The sequence below is a fragment of the Toxotes jaculatrix genome, chromosome 15 (genome assembly GCF_017976425.1).
Source record: "Toxotes jaculatrix isolate fToxJac2 chromosome 15, fToxJac2.pri, whole genome shotgun sequence".
Lineage (NCBI taxonomy): Eukaryota > Metazoa > Chordata > Actinopteri > Toxotidae > Toxotes > Toxotes jaculatrix.
In genome coordinates this window covers 12,348,316-12,367,994 of record NC_054408.1, presented here as the reverse complement: position 1 = coordinate 12,367,994, position 19,679 = coordinate 12,348,316, and the positions used below count along the sequence as shown (strand labels likewise).

At 39.0% G+C, this 19,679-nt stretch overlaps 1 protein-coding gene across 2 annotated transcripts; it reads left to right on the top strand.

Moving 5' to 3' along the window:
- The first annotated feature begins 1,378 nt into the window (after positions 1–1,378).
- Positions 1,379–11,625, top strand: LOC121194001 (glutamate decarboxylase 1). Of its 2 annotated transcripts, none has more exons than XM_041056479.1 (16): positions 1,379–1,448; positions 3,183–3,245; positions 4,460–4,615; positions 5,080–5,322; positions 5,469–5,559; positions 7,693–7,805; positions 8,267–8,382; positions 8,533–8,612; positions 8,700–8,754; positions 9,196–9,312; positions 9,423–9,487; positions 10,076–10,154; positions 10,292–10,441; positions 10,566–10,673; positions 11,017–11,106; positions 11,282–11,625. In XM_041056479.1, the coding sequence occupies exons 1-16, from the start codon at positions 1,379–1,381 to the stop codon at positions 11,453–11,455; spliced, it is 1,770 nt and encodes a 589-aa protein (XP_040912413.1). In that variant the 3' UTR covers positions 11,456–11,625. The 2 variants fall into 2 exon arrangements, with proteins under 2 accessions (XP_040912413.1, XP_040912412.1); XM_041056478.1 differs by having other exon boundaries at positions 1,379–1,454.
- Positions 11,626–19,679: the final 8,054 nt, after the last annotated feature.

Below are 19,679 nucleotides of genomic sequence, written 5' to 3'. Positions count from 1 at the left end.
AGATCCCTCCTCACGTAATGTTTGGCTCATAGCATCAAACTTCAAGTCCATGTCCGTGACCAGGATTTAGACCAGAGCTACGTAGATCCCGGAGACAATCTACAGTTCAAAAAAAAAAAAAAAAAAAGTCACACTTCAGGGGCCGAAAGCGGCGCCATTCAGTGTCAAACCTGCAGACGGGTCTGCTCCACAAATGTGCAGCTCCGTGGCTCATTCGTGCGCAATGAAAATAAACAGATAAGGTCTGCAGTAAATGTCAGCAAATCAAACCTACTTCAACAAAAGCAAGGTCACCTTGATGTGGATCTAGTGGAGAACTGAACCTCGGGTCTGTCTTTTTTTTTTTAATTCTTCTGCTTGGAGTGTACCAAAGAGCGCAGCAGCCTCTCCTTCAGGACTTAATTTGGTGGTAAATTCACTTTCAGTGTTTTTCCCCCCTTGGACTGCACCTGTTCACCTGGATACACACAATCACGGTAAGTGTCTTTATTCATGTTAAGAGCCCAAAATGAATAAAGACACAATCACGGTAAGTGTCTTTATTCATTTTGGGCTCTTAACAAGTCAAAACTGAATGAACTCTTTCTTTATTGTCATTGGAGATGATCTAACAGGTGTTTTATAAGGGTTACTCCCTGTAAAATAAGAGGTTATGGGACATAATTGAGCTGTACTTTGCGAATTGAACGTGTGTAGAAACTGTTTATGTTGTTTATTCTCATTCAGCCTTTAATAGCTGGATGGCGTTGTTTGTAGAAAAGGGTGCTCGTCGTATTTTTTTCCCCTCCTTTATGTGGGTGACTTTAACCTGCATCACAGCCAACAATGTAATAATTACCTTGAACTGATATTTCTCTGGCAAGTTTGTGAAGCCAAAGCCGGGACGCTGGTGACTATTTAGGCCAAATGAATCTGCTCTTTGTGGGTTTTTATTTGCATTTTATTTTCCAGATCCTTGGTAACTCCAGTTAAGCAAGTGCCATTTATTGTGAGGATGACAAACAAGATACGATGGTGAAATAATGGCTATTAAATGGTTAATATATATATTTTTTTGGCAGTGAGTAGTTTTGACTGAACTTGTCATCCACTGTTAAATTATTTGAAATTTTCTATCCTGTGTCGTCCACCTGAATCTCAACTTGTAAGACAGATTGTGCCCTTGTCTACAGGTCTCGCCAAGTTAAGCATCTCTTTCAATGTTAAAGCGCAGGAGGCGCAGATTTAAAATACTGCACATCCCTGTAGTCTTATTTCTTTCCATCAGTGAGCCTTTTCGTCTTTGGTTAGTAAAAAGAGAGATCTGGGGGGGAGTAGAGGGGGAAAAAAGTGACCAGGCTTTTTGAGATGAGGACTTTGGCACAGGGTCTCGGGAGTGATGGCGGCGTCTGCACCCTCCTCCTCTGGCGGCGAACCGGATCCCAACTCGACAAATTTACGACCACCGGGCTCAAGTAGGTCCATCACAGATAAAATGCTGTTTCGCGTGTGCTATTTACTTTGTGGGCAATGTCATTAATCATTTCCATCGAGGGAGAGAGGACAGAGAGAGTGTGAGGAGAGAGAGAGAGAGAAAAAAATCCGCTGCCATTTGAAAAGGCTTCCTTCGCCACAAATCACCCCTGCATTTCATTCCCCATACGGACCTCCCGGCGTCTGCGTGACAGACGAATGCTGCTGTCAAAAACTGATGTGCTCTACTAACATTACACTGAAGGCAACGAGCCTGGAAAACAAGCCCGAGGCTGCACCACCGGCACATCCGATCAGGAAGGCAAAAAAGAATATTCATTTTAAAACGTATTATTATTATTATTTTATTATTATTATTATTATTAAGGATGTGTTAATACATTCGTGTTTTTTTCCTTTCTTCTTTTTCTGTTTCTTTCTGTTCCTCCTTTTTTTCATTGGTTTGGCTAAATGTGCTCTGGTAGAATAAAGTGGCTGCATGGAAAAATGAAAATTGCCCCTCAAGTGCCTGTTAATTCACCCATATTAAATTGCCCCTAATGGCACACTTAAGCATTGTAGCCTTCAAGAAGGGGCACTGTGGAGACCACTAAGCTGCCACGGTCCTTTTCATTGTCAGCTGGTATAGCAAAAAAAAAAAGATAAAATAAGCGTGATTCTACCAATGAGCAGAGGGTCTAAAATCATGTCTCAGGTGCAAATGTGCTCCTGGCACATTTTCACTTTTTAAAAATAAAATCACATGCACTTATATTTCTGTAGGTGTAGACATGAATATTTCTGCATGCCAGTATTTGATTTTAATAGTGGGATGGCTTTGCATTGTGAGTTTATGTGTGTCTGATGAAAAGCAGTGATTATAATATGTTAGGCCCCCGCAAAAATAAGCTGGTTTGCCCATATCTAGCCTTCTTAGCTGCAGCTCTGCAATCTGCAAATCTATGATGCTCTTTTATATTTTCTTTTCTTTTTGGGTTTTTTTTTTTTGTTTTTTTTTGTTTTTTTGTTTTCTCCTTGTTGCCCATCTAATTAACTCTGGCCAAAAAATAATAATAATAATAATAAAATCATTGAGAGTACTGAGTTAAACTGCGTCCAATGAGCTGAGCAGGGCAATGATTTATCTAATGATCCAAAGCAGGGGTTAAATTGGGATATGGGAATAGGACTGCCCCCCCAACAACCACACACACACACACCATCATCATCCTCCTCCTCCTCCTCCTCCCACTCCTACCCTCCCACCCCACCTCCTCCTCTAAATTGCTGCTTTTGAGGATTTCGTCTATCCAAGGTGCCCCATCCCCTCTCTGGCTGGAAAGCCCTTGATAACGCAGTAATTCTCTATCTGTCACTGGGCAGCCGGCTCATGTCTACCGATGCTCGCATTTCAACCAGCATCTTTTCACTCACTTAGATCTTTAGGCTAGCGTGGATCACAAACGGCTAATTAATTTTAAGACCTTGCCTAGGTCATGAACGGTTACACGGAGTGGAAATAGGCTAATCCAGATCCAGGGGCCCGGGGAGTGCGGCTAAATGTTAAAATAATCCCATGACAACCATGCGGGCTATTTTTGTTTCAGCATGTCACATCACTCGGCCTCATACTTTCCATTTATATTCAGCATTAAATTGTTTCAATATTAAAATGTGCACTGATATTGGATTTTTGTAGGCTCTAATTGTTTTGTTTAATTTTTTTTCAGGCTATGACGCTTGGTGTGGAGTTGCTCATGGATGTACTAGAAAGCTGGGAATGAAAATCTGTGGTAGGTTCGCATTTTCCTTTATTTTCTAAAAAAAATGATGCAAAAATATAATATGAAAAGCCAGGCTACCATCTCCGGTTTTAGTGCTCAGAAGCGTGACTGTAGGCTACAGGGCCTGTACAATTTTTTACCCGAGGCTCAAGATAAGGCGAATTTCTGAAAGAATGGGATTTTAAAATATCAGACAAACAATGATTAAACATTTAGATTAACCGATATTATTTGGTTGATTAAATTACCCCCCTCTCACATCTGAGCTTGGTAATTTAACCTAAATAGAGGGGGGGGGGTGGGGGGGGGGGGGGTGCAAGAGACATCAATTGCCAGAATCATCAATTTACCTCTGAGTTGGAGCTGATAGGGGAATAGAAAGGGGAATTATGCAGGATGGATTTTCCACTTTGAGAGTCTATTTCAGCCTCATACAACATCAACCAAGGGCGGACTGACATCCACCATAATGGTGAATGTCATGCATCAGTGCGCAGCACAATTTTTGTGCTGTTTTTTGACCGACACGTTCGGCTGGTTTCATTAAGACCATTTAATTACTCGAAACTACAAATAAAGCAGGGAAATGCAACGGAAGAAGAAACGAAAATAAAGCTTTATTTTAGACGTTTAGTATTAGAGGGAAAACAATAGGTTTTTCTTTCTCAAAAGTCGCTTGTTGCACAGTTTTCAGCTGCGATTTCGGGAAGATTTACTTGTGGATTATAGTCTCCAGTGCAGGCTTTGTTGATAAATGTACACCTATTGTCACCGCGGCCCACTCAAACGCGCCTTTGGGGCTTTATTGTTATCGGGCCACTTGTGATGTTTCCTACCCAGTGAAGTGCACAGTGTCGGAGGAGCTTTAATAAGAATTTACACCCGCTACATGACAGCGATTTGTTTTTGCTTGGCTGGAGTTTTGGTGCTGATGTCACCGGGCACAACCTCCCACAGAGACCTCCGCCCATAAATAGGACTTCCAGTGCATGGATGTGACCCTTTTCTCACAAAAAAGGAAGAGCAGAAGAAGACAGAAAATACAACATAGATCCCCGGAGAGAGGAGGAGAGGGAGAGATAGGAGATAAAAGTCACAAATGGGAGAGGAGAACTATTAGTGGGCCTGATACAGTGTGGCGGGGGAGGGGAAAGCTGCAGCTCTCAACATGTATGGGAAGTGTAACAATTCTCCGGACTCCTCTTCTTCTTGTAATCGTTTAGGGTTTTTGCAGAAGAATAACAGTCTGGAGGAGAGGAGCAGGATTGTGAGTTCTTTCAAGGAGCGCGCGGCCAAGAACCTGCTGTCCTGCGATAACATCGGCGGAGATGCGCGTTTCAGACGCACGGAGACGGATTTCTCCAATCTGTTCGCCAGAGGTAGGTTTGAGGAGAAGGCTGAAGATGAATGATAATTTGCACTTTAAATTTTACATGACGCATTTAACATAAAAAATGCATAAAATAAAATCCAAGAATGCGCGGTAATTTTAATCGGGATTCTAATAAAGAAGCATGCAAAATAATTCTGTAGATGGTTATAATGAAACTTATTGTTTTCAAACTACCTTTATTGCATTTGGTGGTTCATGGGTATTAATGCCTTGATTTTTAGGGAAAAAAATGTTGAAGGATTTGCACAAAATAATGGCAAAATAACAAAGTAAGTAAAAGTAATTATCAGCATCCTGAGAAACCCAGAGGTCACCGTAGAATTCAACAGTAAATTGTGAAAAAGACGTGTAAAAATTCCCAGCATGAAAAGAATCTTTCTATTCAGATCTAGGTTAAACCAGAGGAGACACAGACAAACAGTGGTTCAGTGGATGTATTTTATTTTGTAGATCTGTTGCCTGCCAAAAATGGAGAGGAGCTGACCATGCAGTTCTTGCTGGAGGTCGTGGAAATCCTCACCAACTACATCCGGAAGACCTTTGACAGATCCACCAAGGTCCTGGACTTCCACCACCCCCACCAGCTGCTGGAGGGCATGGAGGGCTTCAACCTGGAGCTCTCTGACCAGCCTGAGTCTCTGGAGCAGATCCTGGTGGACTGCAGGGACACCCTGAAATATGGTGTGAGAACAGGTAAGAGACCTGAGGGCAGTCAATAGCTCTCATTAGCTTACATGCCTGTGTAATGATTACAGATTGGGCTGTTCTCTCTCACTTTCTCAAATGATGAATTGTTTTCTGGGGATTATGTTGCTTTGCTGTCTCTTTGTCAATGGCAGGTCACCCCAGGTTCTTTAACCAGCTGTCCACTGGATTAGACATTGTTGGGTTGGCAGGAGAGTGGCTTACCTCTACAGCCAACACTAACATGTGAGTACTGTGATGCATTGTTCCTGATCAGGCAGTTCATTAAACAATCTTTGCACTCTGTAAATACATTCATGCAGATAATGATTGGCATGGAAATAATAAAACTCAGATCCAGATTGGAGATCACTAGGGTTATTTCATTTTATTTTAAAAAGCTTATTTGTACTCACTGTTTTTCAGTGGCCCATGTGGAAGAGAGACTTTCAGTTCGAGTAACACTTGAAGTGACACACAGTAATTACCATCTTTGGCTGAAGAATACCCTGCATGTTCTAATAGGCTGCCAATCAAACAAGAAAATAAAAAGCACAAAAGAAGACGTGCACGGCTACTCCCCCGCAGTATTGTCAATGTTGGCCTGTGCACAGGCTGTGGTCACATAATTCAGCCCGGCAGGCAAACTAAATTGCATATTGATTCGCACTCACAGTTTACATGGTGTCTTTGTTTCATGTAATGCTAGTTCCTGTGACATAACAATGCCAGGAGGGGAGAAGAGCCTCCTCTCCTCAGACCATCTGTGCACAATGTGAGCAACCATTACTGGGACTCAGCAAAGACTCTAATGTACACTGATGTACTGTCAGTACATCTCCAGCATAATGCAGACCAGTGCAGGAGCCCTGCAATACATCACATCTTTCTGAAGCTTATAAAGCTGCACTGCAAGTTTGTGTGAATACTGTTTTAGAGAGGTGTAGTTTGCAGAGTCTTAACAATATTCTGTCCCATAACGTGTGTAAATGATGGGTGAACAAAACATATTACAGGGCTGTTGTATTTGATTGCATTTTGTTGCACAATTGTACCTCATAAACCAGCTGCTGAAGAATGACGATGAAATAAGGACATAAAACTTGACCAGGATGATCTGGGGCTTCCTTGTGGCTCAGTGGCACAAGAAGCATATACGTCATAGGTTCTTGAGTAAATAAAATATGCAGTAACACAATAAAAAAAAATCTCAAACCTGTATTTACAGTCCTCAAACATGTCTTTCATGGTCTTCTTCCCTCTTGCTGGTTCAGCTCTCAGTCTGTGTTCCACAGGCTTCCATCTCAAAGGAGTTAGCTTGTGTATTGGCGACATCGCAGTGGATGACTTGAACCAGAGGGTTGAGGTTGCTTACATAGCTGTAATTTACCTTTATTAATTACTCCATCAACCCTAATTACCCCTGGCAGATATTGACTGACACTAATAGACTGACAGCCACATCCAGGTCTTACATAATCAAAAAGAGTGAGCGTTGTCTGCACGAATGATTGCGGTGAAATTAATGTGCGGCATCTGCGAAGTGGCATCTGACCTGTTTATTTTTTCCCCCTCCATATTACCACTGTGTGCATATATGCTGAAGATGCTGTGGGGCACAATGCGACATTCTATAATGTTCCACTGATTCATTTACTTTCTTTGCATGAATAGACAGATACTTATGTAATTAGAAGCATATTGGTCAGGAGAAGATGGATGAGCCTGTCTGTGCTGTAATTCCAAATCGACTCCTCTCTGAGGCAGAGGGGGTTTTAATGTACTTTGATGATACAGGAAAAAAATTATATACTGTACTTTAAGAGCATAAAATGTGAAAAACAGACCTGCAGTGAGAAGATTTAAGGCACCTGAAACAGCCTTGCTTTGTCAGTGTAACAGCAGGCCATGCTCACTCTCCCTGCAGTGTTCACAATAAAGGTTAATCCCATTAAAAGTACATTGTGGTTATACTTAGAATATTCTCATTAGGCCAACATCACATTTCTCGACAATTTTCTGCAAAAACACACTCCTGATGAGCCCAAGACTGTGGGGCATTTTCTGTGTCATTTCCCTGCAACAAAAGGCCATTTCTAAAACAACGAGATGATGTTGTCATTGAAGTGTGACTGTGTACACAAGGCTGTATCTGTTCCATTCATATGGAGATAGCAGCATGCTCAGTAACCATGATGTAAAATTAGAGCATACAAATGCCTTTTAATAAATAGTAGTGTATTTCACATTGATACCATCAGCCTCTTCTGCAGTCTTTAGGTGAAACTGAATTTAATGTGCAATTAGAGGTGGTCACTTGGCTTTTACAACATTTTCATATGTGTTGTTGTTTTTTTTTTTTGTTTTTTTTTGTTCCAGGTTTACCTATGAGATCGCCCCTGTCTTTGTTCTCATGGAGCAGTTGACACTGAAAAAGATGAGAGAAATCATTGGCTGGCCTGAAGGAGAGGGTGATGGTATATTTTCTCCAGGTAAGAGCCAAACAGACAGGAGTCCTGACTCTGTCCGACTCTGAGCCCTTGTGAAAACATGTCAAACTCTTGTTTTTGTGTCATACTATCAGATACCACTAGATGTTCTGGTTTTCTCATCTAGTTTCCAATGGTGTTTAATGTATGAATTCCTAAATTTTAGTTTCCAAGAAGTGCTCAGATCTTTTACTTTTGTATAAATAGCAACACCACAGTGTATATATTTATATGCTGTTGGGCAGCTTCTTCCATCGCAATGCATCATAATTTATTTCACAGTTACATTTTGTGTTAATAATTTGAATCTGCCAAGTAACAAGTCACTAAAGCTGTCAACTAAATGTAGTGGGCTAAAAATTACAATTTTTACAAGTGTGATTGACATATTCAAGTACCTCAAAATTGTACTCATTTACAGTACTTGTGTAAACATATCTACTTACTTTCCACTGTTTCTGCAGGAGGAGCAATCTCCAACATGTACAGTGTGATGATTGCCAGATACAAGTTCTTCCCCGAAGTCAAGACCAAAGGCATGGCAGCTGCACCCAGACTGGTCCTCTTCACCTCAGAGCATGTTAGTCCTACACTGTCTCCATATCCCTGGTCATTATTATCTTGCCATTTAAGTACAGTTACCTTTAGTTTGACCATTAATGTCGGTCTTATCTGAAGTGAACATGTAATTTCAACCTGAATTGTGACTGATCAGCTCCTGTTCTTGCAGAGCCACTATTCCATCAAGAAAGCCAGTGCAGCTTTGGGCTTTGGAACAGAAAACCTGATCCTTTTGAACACAGATGAGAGGTTTGCTTTGTGCTCTACCTACATGCACACATTTTGGTGGAAGATTAACATGTGGATGTCTCACTACTGCCTCTTCTTCTTTTCCAGAGGGAGAGTCATTCCTGCTGATTTGGAAGCCAAAGTAATAGAGGCCAAGCAAAAGGTGAATGTGAGCAGCAGTGACTCAGACATTGTTCCCGCTAACTTATTTATTTGTTTCTATCAGTGACTCTATACAACGACAAAACGCTCACATGAGCCCTGGAGTTTACTTGTAGAGAAGGAAACGCTTATGTCTGCCAGAGCAGTGGAGAAATTTCAATAAGGTTAATGCTTCCGCCTGCTTACATGTGATTCTGCCCTGGTCTAAAGTACCTCTCCTGGAAGTAATTCTTCAAAGGCAAATTGATATGCAGACTTGAAACTGGAAAGCAATTATGCCCCAACAATAGGCACAGACAGGAGGAGTTCATTTTTTGAGAAATGTGTTTTAGCCCATCTCTTTGATGTCAACAATCATTGGGAGAGAAAGAACATAACTTGAATTCAGCCCACAATTTTAGTTAACGTCTGTTTTTTATTTCTCGATGCTTCTGGTTCCCAGGGGTATGTTCCGATGTTTGTGAATGCAACCGCTGGTACCACCGTCTACGGAGCCTTTGATCCCATCAATGAAATTGCAGACATCTGTGAAAAGTATAACATGTGGCTTCATGTGGACGTAAGAGAAGAAAACAGCTGTAGATATCAGGCTCCTGATGAGCCAGTGTAATTACCATTACCATCACTTAATACATGCTTATTGTAATAAATGTGTTGTGTCCTGTGCAGGGTGCTTGGGGAGGTGGTTTGCTGATGTCCAGGAAACACAGACACAAGCTGAATGGTGTGGAGAGGTAAAAGATCACAACACATAAACATTAGACATTAGACAGTGACATCAGACATTACTACTCAGACAATGAAAACCCAGAAGGCATCAGGGTTATTTTTACCCCAACATGAAATGTTGTAAGGTCAATTTGTATTGACCTTATTTACTTTGTATCATTTTATGTGTATGAGTCCAGTATCCAGCTCTTGTAATACATTAGTTTGATTTATAGTTGAGTCAGGATATCTCTGCTGTCTCTGTTGAGTCTCTGCTGCTCAGATTTTGACAGTTCTTTTTGAAATGTACCTCCTGTCATTCTCCCACCTTTTAAAAAGAACCTTAACCCCTTGGCCCCCAGAGTACCCCAAGTCCCTCATCTTCATGACAGTGATCCACTGATTTGCTGGAATTCCCATTTAAAATCTTCTTCAAAAAAGTGTAAAATCTCAATTCTGTAGTTGGCTCACATCACCACATCTTTAGAGACTCCTTCATGGATATGGGAGTGAAACTGAAAATGGCAACGCACTTCTCAGATTACCACTTCTGTTTCCAGACTTGATACACACATGCTCAGAAAGCTGTGTTTACTGTTTCAATATCTGTGCAGGGCCAACTCAGTCACCTGGAACCCTCATAAGATGATGGGAGTACCTCTGCAGTGCTCTGCCATTCTGGTCAGAGAGAGGGTGAGAATGTTTTTCACTTTCCTGCTGCACACAATGCCACTGCACATTCACACAAATAATATCAAATGCACGTGCACACAAGCTATTTTCTGCTTCACTGTCCTGTTTATCTCTTGTCACAATTGTTTCCTTTGCAGGGATTACTACAAGGCTGCAACTCCATGTGTGCTGGCTATCTCTTCCAGCCGGATAAACAGTATGATGTTACGTACGACACAGGCGACAAGGCCATTCAGTGCGGACGGCACGTTGATATCTTTAAGTTCTGGCTTATGTGGAAGGCAAAGGTCTGCATTTATCTAGAGCCACATGTTACTCGTTGCCTCCATCAACAGTGCTGCCATATCTAGAATGTGATAATAACAACTCCATATTCGTTTTTTTTGTTTGTTTTTTCAATCTACCCTAAAGGGAACAGTAGGATTTGAGCAGCATATTGACAAGTGCCTGGATCTGTCAGCGTACCTGTATGATAAGATAAGACACAGAGAGGGCTTCAAGATGGTGTTTAACGGCGAGGTGAGACCATTATTTCAACAGATAGCCAATATCTTTCAAATGAACACACAGATATTCTCTGTACTTAGCTATCAGATAAATATAAACCCCAATTCAGTGCTGGAACAATGAAGGAAAACTATCTATGTTCTACTTATCTGCTTTTCTGCTTTACACACCTGCACAATGCCTCGCTTTTCTTTAGTGATGCATGGTTACAACAGTATATTTCATATCCTAACTTAGTTTTAGGATTTATTGGGTCATTTTATGTTGCCAACATGTTGACAAAAACAAAGCTGAAATTACTGAATGCACATTTTTTTTGGCGCGCATTGCAATTGTTCCCATTTCCTCTTATCAGCCGCAGCACACCAATGTCTGCTTCTGGTACATTCCGTCGAGCCTGCGAGGTTTGCCTGATGGCGAGGAGAAGCGGGAGAGGCTGCACAAGGTAATGACTCACCAATCTGCCTTTTAAGCCTCAATTCTAGTTCCCCCACACTCTCAGACTGATTTATAGTATTGGATTTTTGAAATTTAGGAATTCATAAAGTAAAGCACAATTGTGTGTGCAGATGCTTGTGTCTTGCAGTGTTTAGATAGTAACACTATGTTTTTCACAACAGGTGGCTCCAAAGATCAAGGCCATGATGATGGAGTCTGGGACCACGATGGTGGGCTACCAACCACAAGGAGATAAGGTCAACTTCTTCCGCATGGTCATCTCCAACCCTGCTGCTACCAGGTCAGACATCGACTTCCTGATTGAGGAGATTGAGCGACTGGGGCATGACTTGTAAGAGCCACACCTGTATTGTAAAGCCCCCACCCTCAAAACATTTGTCTTTTTTCTGACTCTGGAGAGCCTTGAGCTTGGCTTCATGTCCCTTTTGTCTTAAACGTTGAGATTTTTGCTTACAGGTCTTTTCTGGCAATGCACAACAAATAATAATAATATGCCCTGTGTGTCACTTCTCTGTCTCCTCTGTCTTTAGCAGCAATGGCATATATTTAAAACATTTGCACAACAGGTTATGCGAGTAAAAAGGACCTAAGTTAAAGCTTGAGAGAATCCCATAAGCACACTGGTATTCTTGTTAAACCAAATGTTAAGTGTAATGTCAGGTAGATGAGTTTAACACAGGCTCCTTTTCATGTAAATATGAAAAAGCAAGAATACCTGAGCACTTGGATGATTCTGTCGTATCAAAATGTCATTTTACTGTTGTACTATATGAAGATCAGTATTAAAAACAGAATGAGATCAAAATATTTTTTCACAAGTAACAGAGCACAATGTAAGGAACCTTACAACAATGACATAAATAGTGTTAATGTAAAATATATATATGATATTCTGATTGTTGGTGCTCCGTGTCGTGTTTGTAATTATCAAGCCAGATGCACCGCCATATTGTACCCTAGCTGTTACTTCCCTTTGATATTACATAAGTGGGGATATATAACACAGTCATTGTAACAGGTACTGTACTTTAGTGCTGTGTTTTTAGAGATTTTTGTGTAGATTGTGTATAGTATTGTTACATTGCCTTTGTGCCAAATGTGTCCAAGTTTTACAGTGAGGAAATCCTATATGTAAATCAACCACACAGTATAGTATGTAATAGAATAATCACTTTATTTATATTGAGAGATTATAATTGTGAATAGGTTATCTGCTATTCTGTTCCATTTGTAATGTATCCTCCTTCCTATTTGGAAACTCTGCTGTATTATATCACAATGTTTTGAATAACTGAAGTCTTTTAGTGTATTTGTGAACCAAAGAAGGGTTGAGTAACATTTACAAACAGCCCTTATTCTCCCTTATAGAAGTCAGATGTTTATATAAGAATACTTAACTTACCGCCCTTAACTTTAGTGCAATCTATGTTGTGTAACTGTGCAGTGTCATTGTGATTCATTGACTGAATGTTGTCCAGACATTTGGCTAGATGTGGGAGGCTTGACTGGCAGTGTGGCTGCTACTGCCCATGCTTTGTTATGGATAAAAAGCACAATGCTAATCCATGATCATGGGGCAGCTTCTATTCTAGGGACACCTGATTGTCTGTATTATAATGTGTTAAGTGGAGTAAAACTATAATATGCAAAATTTAGTTTTGTCTTAACATGCTCACTGTAGGCAAACGTTTATGTTGAGAAAAACTATGTGAGTAACGGGGATTATTTATTATTAAGAATTTTGCCTGAACAATGAAATGCGCAGTGTTTGCTACTGTAATAAGATTTATTGAACAATTGTACATTCCTGAATTAGTGGGATAAAATGTCCCTTGTCAAATTCAATGTAGGCACTTTAACTTCACGCCATCATTTGCAGAGTATTACTGTCGTATTCACAGCACTAATAAAGACGGGAGCTGTAACATCTGTGGGCACAATTTTTGCAGTTTCTGAAAAAGGACCTTTAAACTTTACAAATAAATATGTATGTCAACCAATACGGATGTGTGGAGAAGATATAACTTAACGTTTGCTTTTAGCTGACTTTGCCTTCACTTCTTCATTGTTTGGTGTACCACAGACCCCACTGCTGTATGTATAATAATAATGAAAACGATAATGTGATAACTCTTCCTTTTCCCACAAACTGGGCTTACACACAGAAACGAACAGAACAGAAATGACTATAAAGCATTGTTGATACACCAAATAAGTGAATACTTCATGTTTTATATGGGCCAGGTTATGCTCCTCAGAGAGGTCAAACCTCTTATGAACAAACTGTTATAATACTCATCTAAAACAGAAATGCATATAGACTGCTCACATTATTTGGTATTTTGGAGGGGCTGTGTTGTGTGAAAAGTACCAATCAAAGATAAACAATAATGAAAATCCATTGTCTTTAAACATGTTTTACAGCTGGAGTGTCTGGGACCATAAATAGATGTAATGCATTATTTTCTTCAGCTGACCACTGATTCATACCATCAGTAATAAATCATGTTTATAAGCAATTCTCACAGAATTGGGAAAGATTATGATGTATCAAGGTGACACAATTGCTAAGTATGTTTTTCTTTTTTTTTTGAGTTGATAAAAAGAGCTCTGGGTCTCCAGGACCCAAAAAAGACTCACCGTTCATGAGTCACTGTCAAAGAGAGGCTGAATGCGTCAAGGTAACAGATGAGGAGACTCTCTGTGCTGATATCCAGCCTGGTATCCAATATATGCAAAATAAAATTCAATATATGTAAAAAAATAAAAAATAAAAAAAATTACTGTGCAGTAAAATAATTAATTTACGTGGTCTATATAAAACCCTGCAGTAAAAAGTAATTTTGGGTAAAAATGCATGTATCCTTTTTTTTTTCCCCCTGGCATCTTTTCAATCCACCTGGCTGTCACCAACCATTGGTCGGATTAATCACCCTGGAGGGACTCTTTATTGGCTGATCATTTCACAGCTGAGATTTCACGAGCACCCCTTGCCAATTCCTTCACTCCTCTCATTACTCACACTTTTAAGATATTTATCATAAAACGCATTAGACTGTGCTCTCTTAACATTTTTTTTCCCCCTGCGGAGGCTATTTCAAGGCTCTGCCTGACTGCATTTTATTTCGACACAGCCGTGGAGGGACTGGCTGTTTGACTGGCTCACCTCCCATCCTCCACTGGGCAGATGCTCTTTCTTTGTTTCATGGTTGAGTGCAGCAATCATTACAGACTCAGTGTCACTGGCTGCTTTGTAAAGTTACAGGGAACAAAGGATAAAAGGAATAACCACTCATAATGGGGTAATCGGAATGATAACCCTTGACTTTTAGCCACATCTAAAGGGAGAGTTTTTTTTTTACTTTGTATTTTTGTCACTCTAAAGATGGCAGTGTCACTGAAGGTTAAATGTGCCAAGGCCCAATGACATGGCTAATTTAGAAGCAGGTGTTGGAGAACCTTATAATGATTAAATGCAAATGAAATCAAGCCTTCAGTTCCTGTAGCTTGTCACAGTCAAGTAACTCTGGACATGAATGAGTGGCCACCCACAGTAAGCTCACACAAATATCAGTCAGTCTATTCAGAATAATGCAAAAATGTTTCATTAAATTATTTATATTTGGTCCATGATGCTAAATTAAGTATGGAAATAGAAGGGTTGTCGCTGATTTAAGCTATAAAATCTGTATTTAGCAGTGTTTCATCAACCATCAGTATTGCCATCAATTTAAATGACAAGCATAATTAAACTTTGATCAAAGAGATCAGGTCAGTAAAATGATAGAGAGCTGGAGCAGCTCTGTTTTTGCAGTAGCCTCTGTCTCTGGAGGATGAGTGGGCTGGCTCTGAACACCAGACTGTGAAACACTTAATGTCTGTCTCTGCACTGGTCTGTTCACCCTCCATTTCACATCTGGCACACACACACACACACACTTGCATACACACATAGGGGATTCAGCGCTCATTATAATTCTGCAAATGCAACAAAGGCAGTCAAATTTGTTGGGCTCAATGCACTGCCTTTCCACCTTGTGCTGATTTTATTTCCATGACGGACACTTTTTTTGTTTGTCAGTATTTTGAGGCTGAGGCAAAGTTTCCACTCACACACGCTGTTCAACCATGTGTGTTGTGTTACTCCTCGTTCTTATATATCTACGAATCTTGTCAGTGGTTTCCTGATGTGCCAAATATATCTCCCGCCCCTGGGAATCACTGCCACATTAGCTTCCTGATAGATACTGACATTCCCATTGTGTAAGGCAAGTCTAATGAAATGATGATGATGATATTGACTGTGGGCTGCTTGCCAGCCTTCCCCCGCCCTTCTCCACACACCATCCATGCACATGTGCAACTATGGCCCCAATTTAACAGGAAAACTATTGTTTGCCTAATCTCCAGTTCAACATTGGTAACATCTTTTGGTTTAATGCTTGTTCAGTTTAAAGTTTATCAATTGTGAGTTAATGTGCTTTAAAAAGGGTGTATTTGCCTCCACAAATTGTTTTCAAATTTGAGCCAAACAGCAAGCATGCTTGACATTAAAAAACAGTGATAAGAGAATCAATTGTAACACCTTAAGGCCCCTGACTTCTAAAGTAATTATAATGGGTCACACTTATCTAAATAGACTCCTCTTATTGACTGTGCGTCCATGACTTGATTAATCTTGGCAGAAGGTAAATTTTAAGCAGGAGATTAATAGTCCAGAGACTGTAACTTGCCTGTCTTCATGGCTGGGGCGTGTAAACCTAATGTGACGCTTGTTAAAGTTGAAAGGCTGCTGCTAAATGTCTCTGTTGGACATTTTCTAAAGAAATAAGCACAAGCCCAGGAGCAATTACACTGCATCTAAAGCAGTGGTGGAATGTAACAAAGTATTTGTACTTCGTTACTGTACTTAAGTATTTTTTTTACGTATCTGTACTTAAGTAAAAATAATAATGCATACTTTTGATTTTACAGCGTAGAAAAGGGAAATCCCTCTGAGCACGCCCACTCTGTCTGTAGTGGATATTTTTGAAAAGGCAAGGAAGTTTAAAACTTAACTTATACACTACTATGTTACACTATTATGTTGTAATCCTACAGCCAAAATTTTAACTTTTGAACTTTTAAATTTTGACTTATATGCACTTTGTGTTTTTATGAGAGAACATATTTAATTTTACAGTCTTGTTCAAATTGATTTATTCTTTGAAACATTCATATTAATTTATGTAATCGGAATGCCTTGCAATTTTCATGAGGTTAGTACACAGTCATAGCCATAAATGCAATGGTACTAATAATTGGCATAATAATTTCTTTCGGTGTTTCGGTTTTTGGCCTTGGTTTCCTCATTTTCGGTTTTTGGTTTTGGCCAAGAATTTTCATTTCGGTGCATCCTTAGTACTTTTACTTAAGTACTAAGCTTCAGTACTTCCTCAACCAAAGAAGTCTCTGTGTGCTGACTGCTATCAAGCATGCTAAATGCATAAAACAACCCCTAGCACATGACAAGATTATAGCACAGAATATAATCTGGTGCTCTAAAGCGTTCAAGTATGTTCTGCTGTTTTCTACAGCATGAGTAACACAGCTTTTTTTTTTTCCCCCTGAATAGAAGCTGTAGGTCAAGACAGGAAACGTGTCTGATGCAGCTGAAATTAAAATAATGACGTGATAACTGCTTGTACTGCTCTTTGGCTCTGCTGCTCTGTCATCTTAACACAGGCTTTTCTAATTCAGTTAGCCTTTTATCTCTGCCTCCCAGCACAACAGACTACACAATGTCAGCACAGAGCAGGTGTTTATTAGAGAACCCTTTCATCCTGCAGAAAAATGACCTCTCACAGACACACGACATTAAGCAACTAACCCTGACAATAACAGCTTATGATGTTCGTAGCTTTGGCTTTGCTTACTATATAGAAACGTGTGTTTTTATTAAATTATGCACATTTTAATTTCTGGCCTCTTCTTTGTGAATGTCTCCCTGATCTCCTCAGATTTGGTATCTATGGTGTAAATGCCTGAACAAGAGTACAGTGCACTTCTTTGCAGCTGTGGCTGTAAATTCCTTGGAAGACTGAAGAAGTATAAATCTGAGAGAGCTATACAGAACAGTGATCGCAGAGTTTTAAGGCGTCAGCAAGCTTCTGCTGAAATACAGAGTTTATTTATCTGCTCCTTGAAAGAGCAAGTGTCACCACGTAAAGTATATTTCTCGCTGGTAGTAAATAATGGATATAAAGATCTGTTACTATGGAACTATTATTGATTAACCTGCTGATTATTTTCTCAATTATTCAAACGGTCATTTGGCCTATCAAACACTGGGAAATAGTCAAAAATTTTAATTTTCCAAAGCCCAAAACAATGTCAGGGATTTGCTTTTTTTTGCGTTGAAATTTTACATAAATGATTGTTCACAGTACATTTTTTTGTCAAAAAAATATAATAATATATATAATATATTAATCAACAAACTGCTTCAGTTTTATGTCTGTACAATAATATTACTATCTACAACAAACAAAAAATGTCTGCTAAACCTGGATAGAACTTAATTTCAGCCAAGGGAGCCTGCAGAGAGAAGAAATCAAGGTGAGCTCTTGTGGACACAGACTGACAGGATAACTGATGATTGATGAGGAGAATCACAGTGGGGAGCAAGTTTATTTCAAATTATGTGATAAGAGCTGCTGCACTACAGAGATATTCAATTACATATACATTAATCTGCTCCATGAGCCCATGTTCTTTATAGCATTGAAGATATTCCTCATTATCACTGATCACAGAGAGTGTTTTGTTCACTCATATCTTCCCTGGCTCTTGTGTCTCTGCTCTGACACGATTAAATGTTCAAATCAAGAGATCTAAAAAAAAGAAAAAAAAAGTTTTAAAGTAAAACTGATATTTACATTTATATTATTAAGCTGTTTTAATGGCTTACAAGGAAAAAAGTATTTAATGAATGTATCGGCAGCAACATGTCACTTGGGGTTTGATTTGCTGTAGCCTTGAAAGCAAAAACATTCAGATCTCAAATTGTGACTTATTAACCCTTTTTAACCTGCCATAGAACAAAATCCGCCAGAACATATTTTACATTTTTACCTGCTGTGGTGCCACATATTTTTCTAAATACAGAGATGTCTTTGCTGTATCCCTCAAAATGAGAAATGTAAAAAAGTTGCACAAAATAATTTTAAACCACAATAAATTTATTTTGAGTGTATTCATTGGCTAGTTTTTGAGATACACTCAAATTTATAAACTAAGACAAAAACTAAACGAACACCCGCTATCTGGATTATACTATTTTTATTGTGTGCGCTGTTTATGTATTTTTTGCGACTTTTTACTGGTTTTCTGCACACCCACTCGTGGAAGAGAACTCTGAGACATGTTTAAAGTTTGAAATGTAAGTGTTACTCCTCTGGTTTAATATGCAAAAAGAATTATTGCTCTGGTTGCAGTTTTACCGGCATTTAAAAGTTGAAAAGCAAATGCCGGCGCTCCCGTCGGTTTAACCCAAGAGTTAAGTCAAATTTTTTTTTTTACTTTATAGTATAGTAAGGCGTCAAAAAATGTCAAAAAAAGTCAAAAAAATTTTTGACCTCAAAATGTCATAAAAAACGTCATAGTATAGTAAGGCGTCAAAAAATGTCAAAAAAAGTCAAAAAATTTTTTGACCTGAAAATGCCATAAAAAACGTCATAGTATAGTAAGGCGTCAAAATCGGCCAAAAAAAGTCAAAAAATTTTTTGAACTCAAAATGACATAAAAAACGTCATAGTATAGTAAGGCGTCAAAAAATGTCAAAAAAAGTCAAAAAAATTTTGGACCTCAAAATGTCATGAAAAACGTCATAGTATAGTAAGGCGTCATAAAAAGTCAAAAAAAATTTTGACCTCAAAATGTCATAAAAAACGTCATAGTATAGTAAGGCGTCAAAAAATGTCAAAAAAAGTCAAAAATTTTTTTGACCTCAAAATTTTATAAAAAATGTCATAGTATAGTAAGGCGTTTTTTTCGGCCAAAAAAAGTCAACATTTTTTTTTACCTCAAAATGTCATAGAAAACGTCATAGTATAGTAAGGCGTTTTTTTCGGCCAAAAAAAGTCAACATTTTTTTTGACCTCAAAATGTCATAAAAAACGTCATAGTATAGTAAGGCGTCAAAATCGGCCAAAAAAAGTCAAAATTTTTTTTGACCTCAAAATGTCATAAAAACGTCATAGTATAGTAAGGCGTTTTTTTCGGCCAAAAAAAGTCAAACATTTTTTTGACCTCAAAATGTCATAAAAAACGTCATAGTATAGTAAGGCCTCAAAAAATGTCAAAGAAAGTCAAAAATTTTTTTGACCTCAAAATGTCATCAAAAACGTCATAGTATAGTAAGGCGTTTTTTTCGGCCAAAAAAAGTCAACATTTTTTTTTACCTCAAAATGTCATAGAAAACGTCATAGTATAGTAAGGCGTCAAAAAATGTCAAAAAAAGTCAAAAAAATTTTTGACCTCAAAATGTCATGAAAAACGTCATAGTATAGTAAGGCGTCA

Coding starts and splice junctions, on each gene's coding strand:
- LOC121194001 (XM_041056478.1), top strand. CDS start 1,379: ATGGCGGCGTCTGCACCCTCCTCCTCTGGCGGCGAACCGGATCCCAAC. Junction 8,755..9,195: donor TAATAGAGGCCAAGCAAAAG/GTGAATGTGAGC, acceptor TCTGGTTCCCAG/GGGTATGTTCCGATGTTTGT. Junction 9,488..10,075: donor AAGCTGAATGGTGTGGAGAG/GTAAAAGATCAC, acceptor ATATCTGTGCAG/GGCCAACTCAGTCACCTGGA.